The sequence below is a fragment of the Lygodium microphyllum genome, chromosome 17, assembly GCF_053477565.2.
Source record: "Lygodium microphyllum isolate KBCC chromosome 17, Lygodium_microphyllum_v1.1.10, whole genome shotgun sequence".
Lineage (NCBI taxonomy): Eukaryota > Viridiplantae > Streptophyta > Polypodiopsida > Schizaeales > Lygodiaceae > Lygodium > Lygodium microphyllum.
In genome coordinates, this window is record NC_141151.1 from 56,687,142 (window position 1) to 56,712,505 (window position 25,364).

Consider the following 25,364-nt stretch of genomic DNA (forward strand, 5'->3'; position numbering starts at 1 on the left):
TGGCTGAACATTACGTTCATTTTCTGAAGCTCCAGCTGAATCACCAAAAGTAATGGGCAGCAGCCCTTCAAAAACATCACGGGCAGTCTGATATGTGTCCAAACCAGACAAGGATAATTCTGATTTTTCATCAAAAACAACATCCCTGTTGACAAAAACCTTCTTTGTAACGGGATCATAGAGCCTGTAGCCTTTGCTCTCACTGCTATATCCCATAAAAATGCACTTAACAGCCTTGTTGTCCAACTTCTTTCTAAGTACCTGTGGAATATGGGCATAGGCAAGACACCCAAAGGTACGTAAGTGGCCAACAGAAGGTTTACGGCTGTTCCAAGGCTCAAAAGGTGTGATGGTCTTCAAGGCTTTGGTAGGGCATCTGTTCAAAATATGGCAAGCACACATGACTGCTTCCATCCAAAAACTATGAGGCAAGCTCTTTGCCTTCACCATACATCTGGCCATCTCCATGAGTGACCGATTCTTCCTCTCTGCTACCCCATTCTGCTGTGGAGTATAGGCAGTAGTGTACTGATGGACTATGCCTTTTTGCTTCAAAAAAGAATTCAGCATAGAGGACATGTATTCCCCCGCTCGGTCTGAACGGAGAGTCTTAATTTTGCATCCAGATTGATTTTCAACGAGTGCACTGAAAGCCAAAAATGCATCATACACTTCTGACTTCTTTTTCAAACCGTAGACCCAGCAAAAACGTGTAAAGTCATCAATGAATGTCACAAACTAGTAACAACCGCCCAATGACATTGTTTGCATAGGCCCACAAACATCTGAATGCACCAACTGCAATCTGGTTGTTGCTCTAAAAGCAACATCACGGGGAAATGAGAAACGATGCATTTTTCCCAAAATGCATCCCTCGCATAAGTGCTCAGGAGGTCTCTCCAAGAGAGGTAAGCCATCCAGCATCTGAGTATGCTGCAAAAGCATCAAGCTGCCAAAGTTTACATGCCCCAAACGAGCATGCCATAACCCCGTCTGTATCATAGCAAGAGTAAGAGTGGATGTCAAGTATACCGACTGATCTACTGAAAGAGCATCCAACTCATATAAACCATGACACAAAGATCCTGTCAAGACCAAAGTCATGCGTTCTTTATCTCTAACCATGCAACGGTCATCATCAAATGTGACCTGCAAACCACAACGTGCCAAAGAAGAAATAGAAAGCAAATTCTTCTTGATCCCAGGCACAAACAAAGCATCCTGTAGGTCGAACTCTGTGGAGCATTTCTCACCTTGCTGTTTTTGCCTTTATGTCTTGCCACAAAAGCCTGCTCAGAGACTATAGCCTCCACACCACTATTTTTCCTTGTTTGCTCCTCCTCTAGAAGCAAACTAACCAGCTGAATAAAAGTGAGTGGGTGCTCAGGAATCCTCATGGTGAGGATCAAGGCAGTATGAAAAGACAAGTACGAAGGAGGTAAGGAATTCAAGGTAATGAATATCAGCTGTGCATCCGAAAAGTACTCATCTGCATTCATGAGCTACTCCCGCAAGTCCTAAATCTTATTCAAGTGATCCTGCATAGAATCACTCTCATTCATCTTCAAAGTCTCTAACTCTTTCTTCAAGAAAGAGATCCGAGTCTCATTCTTTCCTGCAAACATATGCTCCGAAGTCAGCCATGCATCTCGTGAAGAAGATGCCGAACGAATGTGAGGGATGATGGACCGCTAAACTGCCAAAGCAATCAGCGATAAGGCCTGTGCATCACCTGTATCCCAAGCTTTTTGAGCTGCAGTTCTTGGAGGAAGTGGCTGAGGTGGAGCGGGCTGAGGTCCCCGTTGTCCACGTGCCCCTTGAGGAGGAGGAGTAACGGGAGCTACAACTCCCGGTCGAGTTTCCTCTCCACTGACATAATCCCATAAATTCTTAGCCACTAATACATTCTTCATCATGAATGACCATAGCGAATAATTGTTTCCGTCCAATCTGTCTTCCTTGGATACATACGTAAATACATCACCTCCCTGATTTGCCATGATGACAAATTTCCAAAGACAAATGAGCAATGTCAAAGCAGTAAGGACTGGAAATCTGCAAATTTCCAGAACCTGCAGCAAGCACACTTCTGCAATTAATGTGCAAGGGTGTACTCTGTTAAAAACTGTCTTTAATGCACGCTTCCCGAGGTGCAAACAGTGCTCATCAACACTGTAATATCAAAATCACCAAAAATTCTGCCTCAAATGTGTTCAAAACAGTCTTTCTGTGACTGTAACTGCAGTTCATATGCAAATGTCCTCAAAATACATAAAAGCCCCAAAAAAATTTATGAATGTGTCCGGAAATTTGCATCCAATTTGTCCCACACATATATCCTGTATGCTGTGCCTGCTGTGTAGGAACCCCCTCTTCCAAAAATTTATTCTGGAATAAAAGGATAATTTTTTTAAAAAAATACCTGACGTGGACTAGGCGGACAGTCAGGTCGCAGGCAGGCAGGGCAGTCAGGCAGGCGCCTGACGTGGACAGGGCGGACAGTCAGGTCGCAGGCAGGCAGGGCAGTCGGGCGGGCACCTGACGTGGACAGGGCGGACAGTCAGGCGGCGCAAACTGACAGTCGGACGTGCAGTCAGGAGGCGGGGCTGTCGACGTGGAGCTGCAACGTCAACGGTGCACACAGACGGGTTCTGCTGGTGGCGCGCTGGGACAGGTGGCGCACGCAGGTACAGTTGGCGCTGAGGGCGTCTGGAGCTGCACGCTGGCGAGCGCTGGCGAACTGACAGGCGGTGCTGGCGGGCAGACGAGCTGGAGGAGGAGCAGGTCGAGCTGCTGTGGATGAGGCGCTGCTGTGCAAAGCAGAGGAGCAGGGTGTCTCCTTCTGAAGGTTGAGGCTGGACCTGAGCAGAGATTCCTGAATGCTGAATGGAGCTACGCTGAACAGGGCCTCAGCTGAAAAGAGCCTAAGCTCTGATACCAAATGTGAGGGAGTGAGAGGATCGAGGTACAGCTGAGAGTGCAGTAGACAGTGTGATAGTGAGAGAGACAGAGTGAAGCAGGACACCCAATCCAATAGAATGAAAGAGTGTAGAATGAAAGTACAAAGTACAACCCTTAAACCTTAGGGTTGTAGGGGGTGTTCACACCCGACACACGGTAAGTGCCCGTAAGTGTGTAACATAAGCACATAAGCACATACAAAAATAAGACTATAAAAAACCTCTCTTACCGAGAGTAAAAAGTGCCCCAGTGTCCTACTGATCACCGACACTCCCATACGAGCGTAGGCATAAGTGAGGCGTGAGTCAAATACCCAACAATTTTGGCCGTGCAAAAACCCAATCAAAAGGGCTTAGCGAGAAACCGACCACAACTCGCCAAACCGCTAACAAGAGTAACAAGATATTCTTAACGAGAGGGCAAGAAATAAATCAATGACGGGCCGATTCCACAGTAGTAGTGCAAAAGAAACAATTGCCGTTAGAGATTCGACGCTTGGAAACGGCCCAGGCAAGAGGAAGACCACCAATCATCAACCTTCAAAGAAAGACCTTGCATTTGAAAGGTGTCTTGTTCAACCAGCCCTCCATCACAGTTGCCTTTCACCATGACTGACATTTCCGCAATCCCCATACAGTATTAGCTTTAGTAACCAGCCATTGATGATCTTTAATCAGAAGATGGTACACCTGGTTACCTGAGGCCTTTTCCGAATTCAACTGACCTGCAAGGTCCCAGTCCTGCCAAGGACAATCCAAAGCAAGGGCAGGAAAGGGTTGCCTGCTCAGGAGCACTAACAAAAGCTGTTCCCATAAATCACGGTATCCACAAGGAATTCGGAAACGCCTCCCCCATGTGGTTAATTTTTGGTCTGAGCTCCTGTTTGCCTTCCCACGAAAGTAATCTCAAGGCTGCCAACAATTCCAGTTGAAAGGAGTTAGTATGTAAGCGGTCCTCCACTAGATGCCAATGCGCCTTCTGGGGAACCAATTTCCAAGAGCTGACCAAATGCACAAGCAGGGATGAGAAAGGACTAGAAAACCGAGAGGCAGCACTAAGAACATGAGGCCAGGAGCTCCGAATTTGTGTATTACCATGCAGAAGCCCGCAGTCCTCAAGAAAATAACAGGCTATAACGGCCCACGGGTGATGATCCACGCACATGGCACGAAAAAGAGACCAACGGAGTGCCAAGATATGGGTTTCAACATCCAAACTAGCCCAACCACCCATGCGTTTGGGAGACATGTATGCGACCAAGAAATCCATGAAATGCCGACATGCAATGAATCCTTCTTGCATAGCATGAAACGAATGGGCCAAGTCAGAGCATTCAAAGTAGTAGTAGTCCAAGGCAGCAATTGCAAGAAATATGTGAGCATTGGTAGCATGATTGTCTGAGACACTTTGAGGCGAACATGGAAGGGCCAAGCTTGTGACTTCCAATACAGAAACTTAGCTGCCAGTTTCTGTAAAATCCACTCTAGTAGTTGCTTTGGCCGAACGTCAACACCCAAAGGGTACCCAAGATACTTGACAATGGAACCACAGGGAACAACCTGTCCCTGCCATCCCAATGACTGTAAATCAGACTCCGTGCAACTGAGAATGGCTGATTTGAAAGCATTGATACGAAGACCAGAAGCATAACCAAAGAGCGTCCAAACATCTAATGCCTTGCAAATATTGTCCTTGTCCGCACGCAAAATCATAAAGCTGTCATCAGCCAAAGATTGACTAATGAAGTGCTGTCCAAAAGGAAGAGACAATCCAGTCAACTGAGTAGAAGCTGCCATAGAAGATAACATCGAAAGAACCGGATGAGTCGCAAGGGCAAAGAAGAGAGGACTCAAAGGGCAACCCCGTCTCACAGAGCGTGCAAGGACAAATGGCTCTGTAACACCACCATTTCGCATAACTCGCGAAGAAGCCGGAGTAATAATGGTGTAGATCAAGCGGGACATCCGAGTACCAAAGCCCATAGTAGACATAAGTTCTGCAATGAAACACCAGTCTAAATAATCAAAAGCCTTTTCCAGATCCAATTGAATCAATACCAGTTCCTCACTAGTGTGTCTTGCATAGTCAATAGCCAGTTGCACATTTAAGATATTATGCAGAATGTTTCGGCCCTTAATGAAACCATATTGAAGAGGATGCACAATGGTCAAAAGATGCTTGTGGAGCCGATTTGCCAGCACTTTGGAAAAGATTTTATACATCGAACCCATCAAAGAAATTGGTCTCCAATGTTGCAACATTGACGGCAAAGGAACTTTTGGAAGCAATTTGATAAGACCTTCTTTCCATGAGGAAGGCATGATCCCTGTTTCCCAAACCTGCTGAAACATAGTCGTCAATGGCTTCACCAGTTGGGTAGCAGAACTCTCAAAAAATTCATTGGTGAGACCATCCCAACAGGGACTTTTATCCTTAGGCAGGCGTAACAAAACATCCATAACCTCCTCCTCACAAATATCTGTCTCCAAAGTAGTTTACATATCAAGTGAAACCTGATGGCAGACAAGATCATAGAAGACTGAGCGTGCATGCGTAACCTCGTCAGAAGGTGAATGCGAAGAACCAAGAAGATCTAGAAAATAATTCCTGCAAATATTGACAATAGTCTGAGGATCAGTGACCATTCGACCTTCAGAATCCTGGAGTGGAGTCATATTTTCTCGGGTAGGAGATGCACGCAGAGCGCGGAAGGACTTATGAGACTGACAAGCACTATCTTGCAAATTCTCAGTCAAATTTTGCAATTTGGCCTACTGATAAGATTTCAACTGAAACTCTTTAATAAGATTAGCCAAATACATGGCCAGTGACAGCAGAAATACATCATCTGGAGTGTCCACCAGCAGAGAACGAACCAAAGCCGGTAAGTCCTCCGCTGCTTCTTGACGCCGCCGACAAAGAGAGGCATGATGGATCCCATACTGCCAAGCGAGCCGCTGCACATTAGAGAGCAATCGTTCAAAAGAAATAGTGCCCTTAGAGGCGAAGTCCAATAAGAATTTATCAATCAATTGTTGCATATAGCCCTGAAAGATTGAATTCTTCAAATAAGACGAGTTGAAACACAAAGGGAGTCTATCCAACAATTGCATAAAAGGTGCAATGGGTTGTGCAAGTATCTCAAGCTGGAGAGAGAAGTGGTCCGACAAGGCATATCGCTGCAGGACTTTCATTTCCAACATCTCGGGAAGAAAATCATCCTCCTGCATGATGTACATTCGGTCCAACCGCCACCATGTAGTTGCATATTGTGCGGAATGAAAAGTAAACCCTGAAGAAGAAGGGTGGAGCCAAGACCAGAGATCTTGCTTAAGTACCTCAAGAGCAAAGGCATTCCACACCAGACTTTCCGGAGCATCCATCACCGAATGCCCTGAAGTGAACTGAGAAGAGTCAACACATATATTGAATTCCCTCATCAAAAAACCCCTTCTGCCAAGTGACATGGAGCTCTGCAAAGTCTTCCAAAGATCCCGTCGGGATGAAGGGTCATTCGAAGCATAGAGGCCCAGCAACCATAAGATCTCTCCTTCAAATAAAACTTCAATTACCACAAAGCGGCCATGTACATCATTTTTAATAAGAACAGGCTGATATTTCTCGTGTACAATCATAAGCACACCAGAATAATGCATGGCATGTGTCCCTGCATAAAACAAGCGAAACCCATGGCAGTCCACAACTTTTACTGCTTCACTGTGACTCTTGTACTCAACAGCACACAAGACATCCCACTAATTCTCATGCAATACAGTCCACATGGCATGTTGCTTATGGCGTGAACAAATGCCTCGCACATTCCACGTGGCTATCTTCATGTGTATTCAAAAAGAAAATCGTCCACTTGTGGGCTTGTTGGCGAAGCCGCCTTGGCTCCGAAGCACATGCAGTCTACTGCATGATACTCAAAGTCATAGCAACGCAAGCACTGCCCTAGCTGCCCAATCACAATAACCTGTTGCCTGAAGGAGTGTCCTCCTGCCTCAATCTCCAAAAACAGTGGTATATTCTCTGTCTCTTTTACTACCACCCGTACCTTTGAGACTCCTGCGGCCGTCACTGCATCCGCGAAGGAGGCAGGAAGGACAGTGCTGAAAAGTCGTCCAAAGTCCTCCGCTAACTCGTGATACTCTATTGCCACTCTGGGGAAAAGTAGGGTGACCGGATGTCTAAGGAATCTGTTGTGGGCGGGAATGCCTCCACTATGAAGCCACTGCACCAGGGAACCATATAGATGACCCCCTTCGTGGAAGCATAGGGTGAGCTAGCCAGTAGCTCACGGGCTGCATCTGTCGAGGTGAGTTGTACCATGAAAATCCCTTGACCCATGAGTGCCGCCTCCATGATCTGCGCTATGCCGATGCGCAGTGTGGAGTGAATTCAATCCCAAAGCCAAGCCCTAGATAGGGAGCGTCCTACAACCTAACCAAAGATCATTGTTTTTTTTAGCTCCAGCTCTGTGGCACGGACAGCTAAGAGTTATTCCTCAGAGTGGACGACGCGCAAGGTGTTTGACTGTGAGGGACTCGCAAAGTGCACCGGTGTCTGACCAGAGGTTTCCATTGCACGTCCCTCTGCTGAGAACCTATCAATCACATTGTTGTGTTGCCAAAGGGGGGAGTATTGCTATAAATGGAGGGAGCAACAGGGGGGGGGGGGGGGGGGGGGGGCAAGGAGCGTGACGAGAAAAAGATAATAATCAGAGAGGGTAGCGCGTTAGGAAGGTGGTGATACATAGTGTGACAGAGGGAACGGGGAAGGCACAATGGTGGACAAGCGAGAGAAGGGAGACACAGTGGCGGCCAAGGGGGGGGGGGAAGGGGGGGGGGGGGGGGGGGGGGGGGGGGTGTGTACGTGACGGCTGCCGGGAGAAGGGGAAAGTATGATGGTGGCCAGACAGGAGGAGGAGGTGCAGCGGTGGTCAGGAAGAGGAGGGACGCGATGGCGGCTAGGGGGGATGAAGGCGTGATGGCAGCAGGAGGGATGGGAAAGGCGCAATGGCAGGCAACAACGCGTCGGCAGGGAGTGTTCGCTCTTCTCATCTAAGTCATGATGATATGCTATAGACATTATTAAAACCTTTGGTTTCCTAGACAATGCATCAGCCACAACATTCTTTTTACCCTCCCCATATACTATCTGAAAGTCAAACATGGATAAAAAGTTAGCCCATCGCATATGCTTCTTAGACAACTTAGTTGGAGTGCAAAAATATTACAAAGTTTGATGATCTTATTGCACAACAAAATCAGCCCCTAGCAAATTGCGTTTTTAAGTGGAAAAGCATGAATTACGGCAGGCAAATCTTTTTCATAAACCTACAAATTCTCCTCAGCATTGTCATGAGGACATGTATTTTTGAAACCTCACTTAACATGTGGACTAATTTTTAATCACATGGTTAAGTAAATGTTGAACATGTGAGCTGTAATTGGGATTAGAGTAAATTTACGAGCCCGGGACTCGAGGAAATCACGGTTGTCAAAGGCAAAAGTTACTATAAGTTATGTCGCACAGGTACTTGGTGGTATCTCGTGTCAGTTGTTGGCTTAGGTCATTCATTTGGCCATAAGTGTTCGTTACTGACACTAGAGAAGTGGCGTTTAATGGTACCTGATGCCAATCTGATGGTCAAAGATGGCATAGAGACACTCGGGAATGGAAGTTGCCTAGCCAATTTAATTATTGGCAGTCATATTATTTTTCAGGGCATCAAAATAGTTATTACATTAATTTTTAGTATTTAAAGATTGAAAATTAATATTTAATTATGAATAATGTTGGAAAATCCATTTGGGACGGCTGCCACTTGTCAAAAATGCCCATGCAAGATTGAAAAACGTCTTTAGATGCTAGAGAGAGGCATTTTTAGTGTATTCAACCTACAAGAGAGAGAGAAGAGATACTGCTGGTCTGGTTTGCAGCCGTTGGAAGACCTTCTAAGGCAACTAGGGGCAGGAGAAGACCAATCAATAGTAGGTGACAGCATCTACAGGCTGTTGACACAGGGCAGCAGCAGTAAATGACTGATCTTCTTCAATTCTTTGCATCAAGAAGCTATTGAGACAGAGCAATAGCAGTAAATGATAGATTTTCTTCAGTTCTTCGCAAAGAAAGTCTGAATTTTCTCTCTCCTCATCATTCTCTCTCATCTCCTAATCTTTCTACAGCCTTGCTCCAAAGATTCCAGCATTGAGATCACCACAGATTGAAAAATTTCAAATTTCTCTGCTGTAAACCCTAATTTGCATCAGAAATTACGGTTTAGAAGCAACCTCGGGAAGCGTGCCGAAAATTGGAAGCTCCAACAAGACTTGGATTCAACAGGGCTGAAGGTGAATTTCAGCTAAATTCACGTGGAGGACTAGCCAACTATTGAATTTGGGGCATTTCCATCTCCATCAAAGCGGGTGAATGCCAATTAAGTGCCCGAATCAAGGGGCAAATCAAATTGAAGGCTTGTTGGTCACTTTGAACAGCAAGGGGAGTTTGGATTGCGAAGGGGATCGGGAGAATCCCATTGTAAATCAACTTTTTCTTCAATAAAGCTAAAGAAATACCGAGTGGGGCGCCAATTTTGGGGCCAATCGGGTGTGCATTGTCCAAGATCAGTAGGGTAAATTTGTATTTTCAGATTCGCATTAATTGTTTGCTGCTGTAATTAAGTTGTAATCAGGGTTTACCACCCATCCACGGAAGGAAGACTGGCTTCAAGCACCTTGTAAATTTCTATTTTCATATGCCACAACATAGCCTTCTTACATTAGAACTACACCAATGTTGTTCCCACATGCATCACACTAAACTACGTATTGCTTCCACTTTTGCAAGATCAATTCTAAAACCATCTTTTGAGACAATATGCTCTAAGAAGTGAATCTTTGTCATGAAGAGTTCACTCTTTTTTGCAGTAATAACCAGCTTGTGTTTTCTAAGTTTCTTAAACAAAATAGTCAAATGCATCAGATATTTTGCCTCATTCTTTGAAAAGACTATCATGTCATCAAAGAATGTACCAAATGAAAGACATGTAGGGTAGAAAATTTCGATCCATCATGCGATTAAACATCGCACCTGCATTTGTAAGCCCAAATGCCATGACCAAGGACTCCTATAATCCTAAAGAGGTCCTAAAAGCGGTCTTCTACACATCTTAAGTAGTACAAGTTAATTTGTGTTGCTGGGCAGCACTAACTCTCTAGGGTGGCCTATTCGAAGGCGTAGTACCAAGCACAAGATCAATAGATTGATCCTCCAGACTTTCAAGTAGTACTTGACTAGGTAATTCTCCATGGAGTCAGAAAAACAATCTTGGAATTTTTTTAAGAATTTTGTCTGCTCATTATTCAACATTGAAACACTAGACTTAGCATCATCTTTACTAACATCTTTTGCAAAAACTAAATATACAAAAAGATGATTTTACGTTATTGAAGAAATTGTTGAAGCAAACACAAGAGAAATAGACTCTCCCTTCAACTTTACATCAAGAACATGTTGCCTTCCTTTATGAGTAAGAGTGATTTTTCTATTGTATACACCAATCATTGCATGCACTCTATGACACCATGAAATATCCAATAAGACATTGCAGCCCTCCAATGGCTATCCACATATGACTATAAATGAATTCAAAATTTTCCAATGATAGGGGCGGCTAGCTTTGCATGTCCAACAAACTAGCCTCACCCATGGGACCCATCTCATCATCTCTAATGCCCAACTTAGCTACCAATTTTGGGGAAATAAAGTTGGCACGAGCTCCTACATCCAAGAAAATTAAAGCATGCTGATCCCTCACTTTGCCCCATGCATAGCATAGCTCTGAAGCATCTCTGTTTGATTGCTCATCAACAAAATCAAATACCAATCCACCAAAAGTTTTACACTTCTAGCTTTTTTGATCCTTATTGTCATCTGGATGGTTTTTGGACTTACATTCCAAGCATTCATGTGCTATATGCCCCTCTTCTTCACAAACATGACATTTTTTTGCACCATATAATGGCTTTCTTTCAGCAACTTTCTTAGCACTAGAAAATGACCTTTTGGCTTGTCTGCCATTTTGAAAGATTGACTTTGACTGATTTTGAGTATCTTAAACCTTCTTTGAGGATTTAAACTTACTGCCCAAAAAATTAGTCTAGCTGCCCTTATTTTCTGCATCGTCCTTTGAACCAACTTTGCTGCCCTTAAATCCAGTGACATGTCCTTTCATCAATGCATGAGTTGTATTTGCATTTTCAGTCAATTATGCCATGCTAGTCACTTTTGTCTTGGTGCAATAGTCATGGATTTCTTTAGGTAAACCACAACAGTAGGTGTCTATTTGCTCAACCATCGTGACCTCACAAAAAGAGCTAACTGACAAAAAAGCTGCTCAAAAATTGTTAGTGTACTCGTCCAAATCAACACAATGAATTGCATCCAATTTGTGATGTTGTCACATCCACTTCAAAAGTGTTTGTAAGCCATTGAGAAGAGAAAATCTGTTTGAATTGCATCCAAGTTGCTGGTGCCTTGCCTTGCATCAAAAGGGCTGTCCACCATTGAAGTGCATTTTCTTTTAAAGAAGTGGCTGCATTGCGCATGTTTGAAGGCTTAGAAAAATTGCCCCTAGAGTAGATTGCATCAAATAGTTGAATGAAGGTCAAATTCTTTAGTCTATCCTGTAGACCATTAAAGGTTTCAAATTTGACTATTGCCCCACCTTCTTTGTAGCCTCTAACTTTACCCAACGGAGTCAAGTTATCACACATGAGAGGCTGCAAAAATGGTGGTCCCAATCATGCCATTCCGGCATTTGCATTTGACATATACATGCCAATGTGCATTTAGAGCTACATTGCCCCATGATAACTCCCATAAACACTTAACATAGGTGGCTGAAAACCAGCTGCATTTTGCATGCCAACATTGGCGGGTGCAGTGGCATCCATAGCTTGAAACACTGATCCACCCCCAAAATAACCTGGATATGTAGATGGTGGAGGAATTGTTTGTTGTCCATGAGGAATATTGTTGCACATTATTCCCTAATGGATGATCATGCTGCTGTGAACTAGGGTTCTCCGCACATTTGACATTACAAGTGCTAGTATACGCAACACCTTTTGCTGAAAAATTTGCCCATGAGTCTCACTTGGCTATTTAGAATGCGAAGCAACTCTTTTCCCTTTAACATCACGAACTAACTACATAAATTTAACAAATTGAGATTGCTAAATTAACTATTGCAAGTTCATAATGGCACTTGCTAACTATGCCATAAACATTCCATTTGCTTCCTGAGCTCCTTGGACTAGTGAAATTACATGTGATTTAAAATGAGATAAAAGAAACCCTAAATAGCCAAGATAAGCTTTCCAAATGAGTAACTAGCTGCTCCTTAATCATGTCACGTTTTTTATTAAGGACTAATTAATGACTTAGTAACTTAAGTGCCCTAATGAGCTACTTAGTAGGCGAAACTTTTAATGTAACTCAATTCAATGGTGCAAACTTTCAATTTAATGAAAGCTTCACGTTGCACCTTCTTACTTTAGCCTTAGCCATGTACCACATAGCCCCCACACATGCCCCAATGTCAAATCCTTCACTAGCAGTGCAATGGTCACCATGTCAAGAGCTAGGGGTACCATAATTAAAGTTCATTTTAACTAAAAACCATCATGAAGTTTAATTAAATCATTAAGTTTATAAGTCCAATTCTCATTCTCGTGACGCGAGTGGTAGTGCTATAGAATGGGAAAGGTGGATAGGGTGGGGGAGTAGAGTACACTTGGAAATCAATCCCAAAGTACCTACCATACATTCATAAAGTCTACATAGTAAATCCAAAAGTGGGAATGGTGAAGGAGAAGAAGCAAGGATTCAAGCAAGCAAGCAATCAGCAAAAAACTCTCACAATCTTTTTCTCTTTTCCTTATATAGAACCTATGAAGGCACTCAAAGTAAGGCAAAGTAAAAATCTCAGATTGCTATGAGATTTAGTGTGCTAGCAGAACGATATATATTCTATAAATAAGCCCTTCAAGGCTTACGCGCATATGTTTAGCCATTTGAGGTGATTTCAAGCCCTGTTCTAGCTCCGCAAGGTTGTGGACAATGATTTAAGGATATACTATAAATTCAGTTATGTTAGTCATTCTCAGGTGTACAGATTATAGATTTCAAGTCTACAAGTTTTGAGGTGTTCATCAAAAAGAAAACACAAAGTTTTTCTAAAAATAGGTTATAGATTATATGTTTTACTCAACCATGAGTAAAAAAGGCTTCCTGGTGTGTTACTATACACATCCTGTGAAAGACTTTAGAAGACTTACTTGCTGTCTAGTACTCGGTTTTATCATAATAGCTATGAACAGTGGAAATCCTATCATTGAGAAGCTAGATAAAAACAATTATTGATCATGAAAGTCCTGTGTGACGAATCCTTCCACTACAAAAGAATTAGAGGCATGGAAAGAATGGAATATAAAAGACAAAAAGATAATGTATCAATTGTTTGTAGTCATTAATAACATTATACTAGGACATATCAGAAATGGAAAGACTTCACATGTAGATTGGATAATCTTCGAGAATATGTTTTCTATAAATACAATGACATAGAAGATTCAACTCAAGCAAGAGTTGAATACCTTGAAGAAAGGAAAGATGTTTGTAAATGAGTATGTTTTGAAGGTCAGAAGCATTGCAGTGCCTTAGCTACTATTGATGCAATGCCTAATGATGATGATTTGGTTTCATCTACTTTGAGTGGCCTTAATAATGAGAATACCTGAAAATCTTTTATTACTCCTGTGTATTATGGAAGCCGTTTTCAAATTTTAACGAGTTTGTCTCTCTCATGATCACTAAAGAGATCAATATGCAAGGTGAATCATCTATAAGAAATAGTGAACGGAACCCTGCATTTTACTCAAGTTTAGGAAGGGAATGTGAAAGATCCTTTTCAACAAGTCGTAGTATGGATTGTGTTAGGATGTGTTGTATCCTAGGGGAGTTGGCCAGTGCATGAAGGGAGGTTTTTTTGGGGATTGGGGGGAGGAATTGAAGTTTTTCATGGGGGGTGGAGAGGCACATCACGTCGTAGGCGAGTTCGGTAGAGCAGGGTATTTTTGGCGCGTGAGAGAAAGGGGGGTATACTATGTCATGGGGGAGTTGAGTAGAGTGGGGTTTTTTTGAAAGGGAACCAACAAAACAAATTAAATCAACAATTTGGTGACGTATAGATTTCGAGAGGCCATGGTAATTCTAGAGGCAAGGACAGCTCTAGAGAAAGAGGTGAATACTAAAGAGTGAGGTAAGAAAGAAATTGGATCCAAAGAGTGAAAATGCATTTTCATTAGATACTATACTAAGCAGAAAGAATATCGTTGTTATAATCCTATTAGTCGTGAGTTTTGGGTAAGCACGGATATTATTTTTGAATGGGATGAGTAGTTGGTATGCATCTAGTGGAGATACATTGGATAATGTTGATAATCATGATAGTTATGTGCTGACAAAAAATCAAAAATCATGAACTCTTAGTAGACCAAATACATCATCTTGTAGTAGATGTACAATCAATCCTTGGTCTAGGAGAGTAAGAAGCAACTCCACATCTTCAGATGCATCTATTAGTGTTATAAGTAATGACAAAGGGAAGAAAAAAGTGTCAGATAAAAATAGTACATCTACTAGTCATGCAATTCTTGATGAAGACTCTAGTAGCTCAAAGAGCTTGGATAATAAGCTTGATATTCCTTTAGTCAAGACACCAGGTGTACAAAGAGCACACGATAATATAAAGACTCCAATGAGTGATCAAGTGGTACTCAAGTCTAGCAAGATGAGATACCCGGTCAGAAGATTTGGTTTTGAGGGTTATGCAGCTCACTATTATACTTATATGCTAAAGGTAGTTGAGGATGTTGAGCCCACTTCTTTTAAGGAGACTACTGATCATGTTCATTGGGATGCAACAATGGATAAGAAGATGGCTACATTAGAGGCCAAGTAACTTGGAATCTAATACCATTGCCCAAGGGAAAGAAAGCAATTGGTCCTAACTGGGTCTATAAAATAAAGCATAATGCAAATGGTTCTATTGGTAGATATAAGGCTAGGCTAGTTCCAAAAGACTATGCACAGACATATGGCATAGTTTATGAAGAGACATTTGGTCCAATTGTTAGGATGAAAACTGTCATATATATGATTGCTTTGGCAGTAGTCAAAGGATCGAGTTTATAGCAAATGGATGTGAAGAATACATTTTTGCATGGTGATTTGCAAGAAGAGGTGTATATGAAGCAACCGGCAAGTTAGAAGGATTTAGAGCATTCCATATATGTGTGCAGGTTAAAGAAGTTACTCTATGGACTGAAACAAGCACCTACAGCATGGTCTGACAAGATCAAAGAGTATCTTGTCAACATTGGCTTTTATATTTCAGATGCACATTACTCACTTTATATGAGGAAGAGTGATGCAACTTTGGTTGTTATAGTCATCTATGTGGATAACTTAATTATTACAGATAATAGTGACACTAGGATTCCTAATATCAAGGGCCTTTTAAAATGAAAATTGAGATGAAAAATCTGGGTGACCTCAAATACTTTCTTGGTATGGAGGTGATCAAATGTGCTAATGGTATATAGCTATCCCAAAGACAATATGACTTCGACATGCTATCCAAGTATGATATGATGGCCTATAAGCGTCCTTCAATGCCATTGGAGCAAAATATAAAGTTGAGTGCTGATGTTGGGGATGAGATAGAAGACCATACTGTGTACAGAAAGATAGCAGGGAGTTTAATCTATATGACCATCACAAGGCCAAACTTAAGCTATGCCATTGGACTTGTGAGTCAGTTTATGCAGGTACCTAGAAAGTCTCATTTGGATACAGTCGGATGTATATTGAGGTATGTGAAGTCCACCTTGTATTATGGACATTTTTATAAGGCAAGTAAGGATGTACAAGTGTTTGGAAACACAAATGCAAATTGGGCTAGTAGCAAGTCCAATAGAAGATCTACTAGCGGATTCATGTTTTCCCTTGGTAGTACAACAGTTACTTAGAGTAGAAAAAAGCAACCAACGGTTGCTTTATCAAGTACAGAGGCTGAGTGTAGAGATGTTGCTATGGCTACAAAAGTTATTGGGTGATTTGGATGTGCAAGGAGATAGTCTAGTTGTCATTCACCGTGACAACATGAGCAGTATACAATTGGCTATGAACCTAGTGTACCATGCTAGGATAAAACACATTGAGATGCATTACCATTTTGTGAGAGAGAAGATACTGGCAAGAGAGATTAATTTAGTATATGTAAGCACACAAGATCAAATAGTTAACATTTTCATAAAGGCATTGGATACAAAGAAACTTCAAAGATTTTGAAGCTTACCTAGAGCTGCAGAGATGCAATTGAGCTTAAGGGGGAGTGTTGAGATGGCAAGCTCAACATGTGCAGATATTGATGATAGACCATCCAGTTAGATGGATCTGCATGTTTACACTTAGTACGTTGGTGGTCGTTATGATCCTCACATAACCACTGACTTGTCACTTTTTGGTTAGTTACACCTACCTATAGCTGGAATAATTACAACACCAATAGATTAGTTTAGTTAGTTATGCACCATTTGATGTAGTAGACGGATTTTCCTTATGTCGTATTTTATCTATACTTTGTATACATTCCATTTTGTGTAAGTAAGAAGAAAGAAAAACCAACAATAAAATGATTTGGCCTCCATCTCTCTTCTTGTATTCTTGAGTGAGCTTCCTCTTGGATGTAGTGTGTGTGTTTGCTACAGTAGCTCAAGCAAGGCCTCCCCACACCACATGATTTGTGATAACATTAACATACTGAAAATTATTCAGATCCTACATACCATAAGAAGAAACAAGAGAGGGTTTTTATTCATAAGACTCGAAAGGATTATATAAACTTAACACTAGGCCTAGCTGAGATGAAAAAGATGGTTTGTTAGTTGTGCCAAAGGCCGTATGTTCTCCTTGATCGAAGAGATGGCCAGACTCACTAAACAGTCTGGATGTAGAAGAGAACCTAGTAGGAGGGAGATAAGTTGGACCATACTTGTTACGCATGAATTCTTCAAACTCCTCATCTGTGGAAGTTAAGAAAAGGAAAAGAAAGTGAACGTGAAGATGAAGGTGAAGCATCGTCTTCCTTATCGAGTCCATAATGCCTCCTCGTTGTATCCAGTGATGGAGAAGCCTAATAAAACATAGTAAAATCCCAAAAAGGAGGAGTCTAAGACATGTAAAGTGGTTATGTGTCATCCGTGTATCTCACACAAAACCAAGCCTCCACAATACCACTGGATACTCTTTAAAAGAGCACTGGCTCTAATATCATGTGAAGGCATACTAGGGTTTGCACTCAAAAAGCACAAAATGTCCAAACATGATCGAAACACCATAACTTAAATAGTAACACAATAAATGCAAACCCTAAACACAAAACACAAAACTCAAGGCAACAGGCTGGAAACTGAAAACGTAGCATTGTACTACCCTAATGATGACGGCAGCTGACTAGAACTTGCAAATGCAGGTTGAAATAGATCTGATGGTAGCAAACATAGCCTAGGAAGGATGGCTGGCAATGGGTGAAGAAAGGAAATCAGTGGCTAGCAGTTGGAAAGTGACACTGATCAGCAAACGCAAGGATGAAGGGACTGCAAACTATCACTAGCTAGAGGAGGGCTAGTAGCAGGTGCTTGGCTGATGGATAGCAAGCTCAAACTGAGATATCCAACATGAAGGGTGTGTTCCCTATTCACCAACAATCTAGAAATAAGGTTGAGGCTGAGTGGTGGTAAGTCTATGTATACGGGTGGATCCTACCAAATTAGGATTTGGCTTATGGGACACACACTCTCTAGCAAATATTCATAATAGTGGAGTTTGGGGGCCTAATTAAGAGCTAATATGAAATGCATTTTTTAGTTCAACAGCCGCCTCCTTTGACCTCACACTTACTTTGGTCACATCAAGGGAAGACATACCTACAAAGCACAACTTTGTGTTAAACCTAAACTCCCCTACAGCTTACCCTTCTCTTGTCCAAGTATCGTGACAGTAACAATGGAAATGAATCTTGTGTGTACATATTTGTGGATAGACTACTCTTTCTTCTTAAGTGAGAGTGACGTGTGTGAGAAAGCTATCATAAGACAAATTTCAAAGTCAGCTGATTTAGAACCTTATTAAGATGTTTGTTCCACCCAGCTTTCTGTGACCAGGTTTGATGAACAAGAGCATGCAAGCATGTTGGTTGCATAATGCGTCTGCTCAAAATGTTTTATGTTATGATTGTCTTCTTTATGCACATGGAATACTACTACTGAGGTTCCCTTCTTCAGTTTGTTATCATGGTTCTATAGGGATGATGGAAAGATGATGATGCCTAAGCTGGATTGTTGATGCTTTTTTTTAATTCAGTTAATGACCATAAATAATGTGACTATTGCACCCTAAACAGGGTCCTCTCAACATGTATGTGAATCAGACTCAACTACCTTAATCAACAAGCATTCAAAAGACAGAACAACTATGACATGAGATTATTATTGTGCTTGTTAATTTCAAACCTTTCCTTTGAAAGCAAAATTAGAAGCACAAAGCAATGAATTTCTGCGGCATTCTACCGGATTTTGTACTTTTATTTAGTTTCTATATTCATTCAAGTAACCTTTACTCTGCCATATATTTTGAAGAAATTCACTTTGCCATACAAAACATTTTAGAAAATCAAGATTGGAAAAAAGGAAGGGAGGCACGTAACAATGTACCCAGCTTGAAGAGCTGTTCAAAAATTCGTTCTCTTTTCAATTCAATTTTGAATAGTGCATTCCATTCATAAAATGTTTGTTTCTTGATTGATAATTCCCTAAATTGGAGTGCCTTCTTCAGTTTATCACGTTTTTCAACACGTGTAGTCATGAAACCTCTCCACTCTCTGAAGTAGAAGCTGTGAGCAAAAATAACAAAGGCAGTTGTAGAATTGTCTTTTGATTAAAATGACTCAAAAGGAACTTGTGTCTCAAGAAGGCAGGATGGTGAAATAAAAACTGTCTCGCATTTTCAAAAGGCCAAACTGACCTATGCAACCAAACTGTGACATGAAATCCATGAGATGCAATGGCATGTATATTGAGAAGGGAGCCTTAAAAGACTGAACCAAGTCATGTAGACAGAGAAATAAACCTCCTGTCGTCTATCCCTCATGTGACAATGCAGTACAGAGCTGAAAAGCACCCCAATGTCAACAGGTTTGACATTGCACCGAAGTTTAAGTCATTCGAGGGGTTTTTGTGGCTTTTGTCATCGGAAAAAGAGGGTTGTTGGAAAGCAAAAAGTAATATTAATGTCCCAAAACATTATATACACCGTGTCTATAAAGCATTCCACAAGCAACATGCTATACAAAATAAAAATGAAAACTAATATCTGGCTATCTAGGGGCCAACAAAAAGAAAGACATGCTTCTTTGTTATCAATAAGACCGATTCTATAATGTCTCTTATCAACATAGAGAGAAAGTGATCCCAGTCCACCAGCTCCTGTAGCGAGTAATTATGGCCAGCATCTTGATCTCCAAAGCTCTAGTTGATGCTCTCCAACGACCATGCTACTAGCCTCTTCAACGAAGACTCCCAAAGTCTAAATGGATCTCATAGGAGAGACAAGAAGGCATCCTTGGTTAGGGCATTCTATGATTTGGATTCTGAAGAATAGAACAAAACCTCTTTAGGGGCAATGAAACCTCTCATAGATTTCATAATAAGCTAGGCATTTTAGATTCTTAAGATGTAGTGCTCCTTTGCCTCAACCTCTAGATGGCATTAATCACATGCCTAGTATGCTAGGGTGCTATGCTCTATGTCTAGTTGTCTCCCGCATGTAACTTGTGGGAAAACATGAAAATCGCAATCGTGTTGCAAGTATGTATCCAGGGAGAGTATGTATATGATAAAGTTATCATAAATGTAACTAGCCTTTCTTCACAGGTAGGGTGGTAGTTGACCTAACTCAAATCAAATCACAGCAAGCAACAAGTTCACAAATCTGAAATTACACACTCACTATCTAATCTTGCCCAGCCGACACCTGATTGGCGCCAACAACTAGTGCCCCTTGCGGTATTCCTTTAACTTGTATTACTCTAAGATGAAGTGGACTGAGAGTTGGACTGATCTCCGTCATTCTTCCATACAAATGGCTATCATAAATGACCAAAAACAACAATAATCAATTCACCCCTTAATTTGACTGAAGATTCGGCACAATTGATCCTTGGGCTCTTGCATGAGGGCCAAATCAAATGGGAATAGGCTCACCCTTTAGATCAGCTGTAAATTCCCAATTCATAGCTGTCACCGTTAACTCTAGGTCTTCAATTACTGGGCACATATCCCTAGGTAGCTGCGAAACCCTAATTGCTGTCGTAAATTAGGGTTTCAGCAATGATCTCCACTACTAGTCTTCACCAATGGTTGAAATGTGCTGAGAATTGCTGAGAAAATGTTAGGGAATGAGAGAAATGGCTGACAACAGAGAAAATCCTGATTTTCATCACCAGAAGAGAGATAAAACAGTCCCAAGGCTGCTGATCAGGTCACTTGCAATTTTCAGCCCCTGGGCTGGTCATCTACAGCTCCAAGCCGTATGAATGCTGTCACTAACAGTTGTGGAATCTCCTGGAGCTGTTTCCTACTGCTGGTGGGTCTCCTATTGTGGCTCAAGCAGTTCCTGATTACTTCTCATTTGCTGGCAACCTCTCTCATAGCAGCTCTCCAATTCCCTCAACCTCCACAATGGCTGCCTCCACACTCAACCAGCCCCAAACAGCCTTCTCTTAGCTTGTATGGGCAAGTTTTCCATTCAACATTAAATAATTAATTAATTTTCACATTTAATTTTTTGAAATTTTACTAATTATCCATTTGACCCTACCCATTACTTGGTTGGTGCCCATTTGACCCTCCCCAATAATTGGTTGGTGCCCATCCACATTTAATGTGCAAACTTTTTTGGAAAATTAAATTGTTCCCAACCTTAATTAGCCTTAGACTAGCATTAAGCTATTAATTAATGCACATTTCTAATGTTCCCCCCAAGACATTTTAAAGGCCCACTTAATGACCTAGGACCCAAACTAACACTAAGCACCCACAAATACCTATCCAACATAACTTGATATATATCAACTTTTGCCAATGTCACCCACTAAACACTTAGGGTACTTAGGCTATGATCGTGACTTAATTAACTTGCACTTCACATGCGCACAACTTAATAATGCCAAAGCTTAGCATTAAAAATACATCTCCCTGTAACAAATGTTCTCCCTTGAAAACCTTGGAATTGTCCCCAATTGCAATGCTTTGTGACACAAGCAAAAGTCACAATTGAAAAAAGCATAGGCATCATAGTCAACCCTTTGTAACTAGTCAAACAACGGAGTGTAACACAATAGTTGACACTCAAATTCATAGAACGTAAGCATGGTGGGCTATAAAATGACTTGTTGAACAAAGTGAAAATATTTCTTTGGGCACTTGTTCAGGAACAATGTGACCTAGTCATCAAGGGACTTAAGAGCCCTTGTAGTAGGGAACTCGCCAAGCAATCGCCCATATCCAGCCAACTTAACTCTAACGGCATCCAATTTTGTGATCCTAAATTCTTGGAGCTTTATAGTCGAGATTGATATGATGGATCCTACCTTGACCCACATAGCAATCAATCAAGTGTTTCCACCGCTCAAATGTAGGGGAGTTGTAATTACAACCGGAATTCAAGAAGCAGTCCTTGCATTAACTCAACGATGGTTGAGGCATTATATGTCTTCCAAGATTAGATAGCCTTAGGAGAAACAAGGCAAGGGTCCATTTGGGATTCTAGCCCTTGTACAATGTCCCACCATTTATAGGAGTCTAAGATATGTCTCATCAGATTTTACCAAGTCATAGTTAGATCCTTCGAACAAAGTCTTATTAGTAAAAGCATGCTTGGCAAATGAGGATAAAGAACTATGAGGTGTCAAAAAAGAGAGGCGAGGAGGATAGAAGGATAGGTAGAATGTGTGTAGGAAGAATCTGGATGAGGGTTTTCATAAGGTGCCAACAGATGAGGCACTAGAACCCGATAACCTCGACCAACTATCAATAAGAGCACTAAAATATAACCAATTTACATAAGTAGGATGACTGCACTCTTAAGCTCGTAATCATGCAGCCTTTTCTCTTTCAACCCTGTCATACATGGTTGTAGTGTCAACTCGGTCCCCCCTCCACAATCATGATCATCATGACGATTCCCTCCCCTCTCACAATCTACCACCTTCACCCTTCCTGTGTTTTTCAAAGCTTTTTGCCAACAGCTTTACAAAGCTTTTCACGCACCCTTGCCTTTTTTCTTAATCCACTAGGTATAACCATGTGGCAAACTATGGTACCAACTGATCCACACTTGGGAATGCTTGGAAGGATATCTGTCACGAGGACGTGAAAATTTGATGCTTTGCTTATGTTTAATTGACATTTGATTAAAGGATTAATCAAATGTGCAATTAAAATATGCACATGTGAGGCACAAGCTACTTTTTCACAGTTGAAGGACGATGGATCCTGTGAAAAACATGGATGTCAAAGGAAAAAGTTGTAACAAGTTACACTTGTTAGATTCTAGGTGAATTTTGGTGTCAGTTTGCCCCTAGGACCATTAATTGGCCATTAAGTGTCAATGGTGACACTAGGGACTAGGAATTAATTAATGGATTAATGCTTGTCCAAGGGTCAATTAATACATGGGACCACTTTGGGTTGCAAATGGCCTAGCCAATTAATTTTTGGATGGGCAAGGTCAATTTTTTGGGTGTGGATTAAGGGATGAATTAATTTTAAGAATTAATTAATTCTGAAAATTAATTAAATGGCTGAAAATTGTTGAAAATGAATTAAGAAAGTTGCCCTTGGCAAAACTTTCCCATGCAACTACGGGAAAGGTTAAATAGGGCTGACAGGAGAGGGAAATCTCGTTTTTTCATTTTGGAGCTGTTGGAAAGATGTGTTGGACTGTTGCTGCCAGCTTTTGGGACTATTTCCCAGCTATTGGAGACCATTTTGGTGATGGAGATTGCATATTCTTGACCTTGGGAAGCTGGCAATTGCTGCTGATGCACTTTCTCCTGAAGATCACAATCTCTGATGCTCCTATTGCTGTTGGTGCATCCGTTTGGGGCTGGTACAGCAGGGCAGCAGCAGATTTTGATCAGTTCTTCGCGACAAATCTCAAAATTTTCTCTCTTCACAGCATTCTCTCATCCCCTTCAACCTATGCCCAGTCATTCTCAGCAATTCTCAGCCATTCCGAGGAGATCTCAGCCATTTTTGGTGGGCTGATCTGTAATTTCTGCAGTAAACCCTAATTTACAGCAGAAATTAGGGTTCATCGGTCACCTTGGAATCTGTGCCAGAGATTGAAGGCTCAAGGGACTGAAATTAGCAGTTGATAATTGAAGATTATCAAGGGATTTCAAGAGCCAGCCCATCCCAAATCAATTTTGGTATCAATTTACACCTAGGACCATTAATTGGCCATTAAGTATCAATGGTGACACTAGGGACTAGGCATTAATTAATGGATTAATGCTTGTCCAAGGGTCAATTAATGCATGGGACCACTTTGGGTTGCAAATGGCCTACCCAATTAATTTTTGGACGGGCAAGGTCAATTTTCTGGGCGTGGATTAAGGGCTGAATTAATTTTCAGAATTAATTAATTCTGAAAATTAATCAAATGGCTGGAAATTGCTTAAAATGGATTAAGAAAGCTGCCACTTGGCAAAAATTTCCCATGCAAGTGGGGGAAAGGTTAAATAGGGCTGAAGGGAGAGGGAAATCTCGTTTTTTCATTTTGGAGCGAAAGAGATGTTGGACTGTTGCTGCCAGCTTTTGGGGCCATTTCCAAGCCATTGGAGACCATTTTGGTGATGGAGATTGCATATTCTTGACCTTGGGAAGCTGACAATTGTTGCTGATGCACTTTCTCCTGAAGATCACAGTCTCTGATACACCTATTGCTGTTGGTGCATCTGTTTGGGGCTCGTACAGCAGGGCAGCAGCAGATTTTGATCAGTTCTTCGCAACAAATCTCAAAATTTTCTCTCTTCACAGCATTCTCTCATCTCCTTCAGTCTATGCCCAGCCATTCTCAGCAATTCTCAGCCATTCAGAGGAGATTTCAGCCATTTTTGGTTGGCTGATCTGTAATTTCTCCAGTAAACCCTAATTTACAGCAGAAATTAGAGTTTAGCAGCCACCTTGGGATCCGTGCTAGAGATTGAAGGCTCAAGGGACTGAAATCAGCAACTGATAATTCAAAATTATCAACGGATTTCAGGAGCCAGCCCATCCCAAATTGATTTGGGGCAGCATTTGGCCAGCCAAGGGTCAAATTGGAGAAGAAGTCCTGGGTGAATCAAGGGGCAAATGACCCAAAAGGCTTGCTGGTCATTTATGACAGCAAAAGCAATTGGTTAGCAGGAGGAGATTGAAGAATCTCAAGTTATACTCCTTCCAATTGAATGAAAGCTAAAGAAATACCGCAAGGGGCACCAATTTTGGGCCCAACAAGGTGTCCACTATCCAAGAATGTTACGGTAAAGTGTGTATTTCATTATATGTGCATTTATTTATTGCTGTAATTAACTCTTAAATCAGGCCACCACCCATTCCAAGAAGGAAGGCTGGTTTCAATATCCCTCATGATGAAAAACATGAAAGTGCATGACATTGAGGTTAAGCCTCCTCCATAGATGCATCTGCACTACCAAATGTGACAACAAAGAGATCCTAAAGGTTGTGCCTATGTTTGAAGAAATCCCCTAATGTAATATAAGATGTCACATGGGGTATGTGAAAAGAAAAAGTGAATGGTGTGAATGGTGATGCACTGGAACAAGTAGGTAGGTTTCATAAGGACATGAAAATTTGATACCTTGCTTTTTTTTTTCCAAGAAAATGTGGCTAATTATATCACTCAAAAAGCTGATTACAACAAAGTGCTCAAGCTCAACAGAATAAGCTGGAGCTGATGCAAAGTCACCACTACATCATCTATACAAGCCTCTCAGGGCAGTGTAGGGGGCATGGGGGCAAGGAGCCATGGGGGAGAGGTATATCGCCAAACGGGACTACCTGCCTGCAGCACAAAGAATAGGCCCTGGCCGCCACAGGTACGCATGAAGTGACCACGGAGTTCCTGACGCGCCCTCGACTCACCCTGCACCTGCTCCCATCGGCTGCGAAGAGAGTGAATGATGGAAGTCCATAGTTCTGCCAAGG

General features: G+C 41.7%; 1 protein-coding gene across 12 annotated transcripts in view; it reads right to left on the reverse strand.

The window, feature by feature from the left end:
- LOC148021915 (uncharacterized) overlaps positions 1 to 25,364 on the reverse strand; it is a 198,220-nt gene that overhangs the window by 65,377 nt on the left and 107,479 nt on the right. For 11 of the 12 annotated variants that reach the window (XM_087697437.1, XM_087697436.1, XM_087697435.1 and 8 more), the window contains one exon: positions 18,807 to 18,985. The exons of the other annotated variant lie outside the window; for it this stretch is intronic. In XM_087697437.1, the coding sequence (XP_087553563.1) occupies positions 18,807 to 18,985 (179 nt within the window). The remainder of the gene's footprint in view (positions 1 to 18,806; positions 18,986 to 25,364) is intronic. 12 annotated transcript variants of the gene reach the window in all.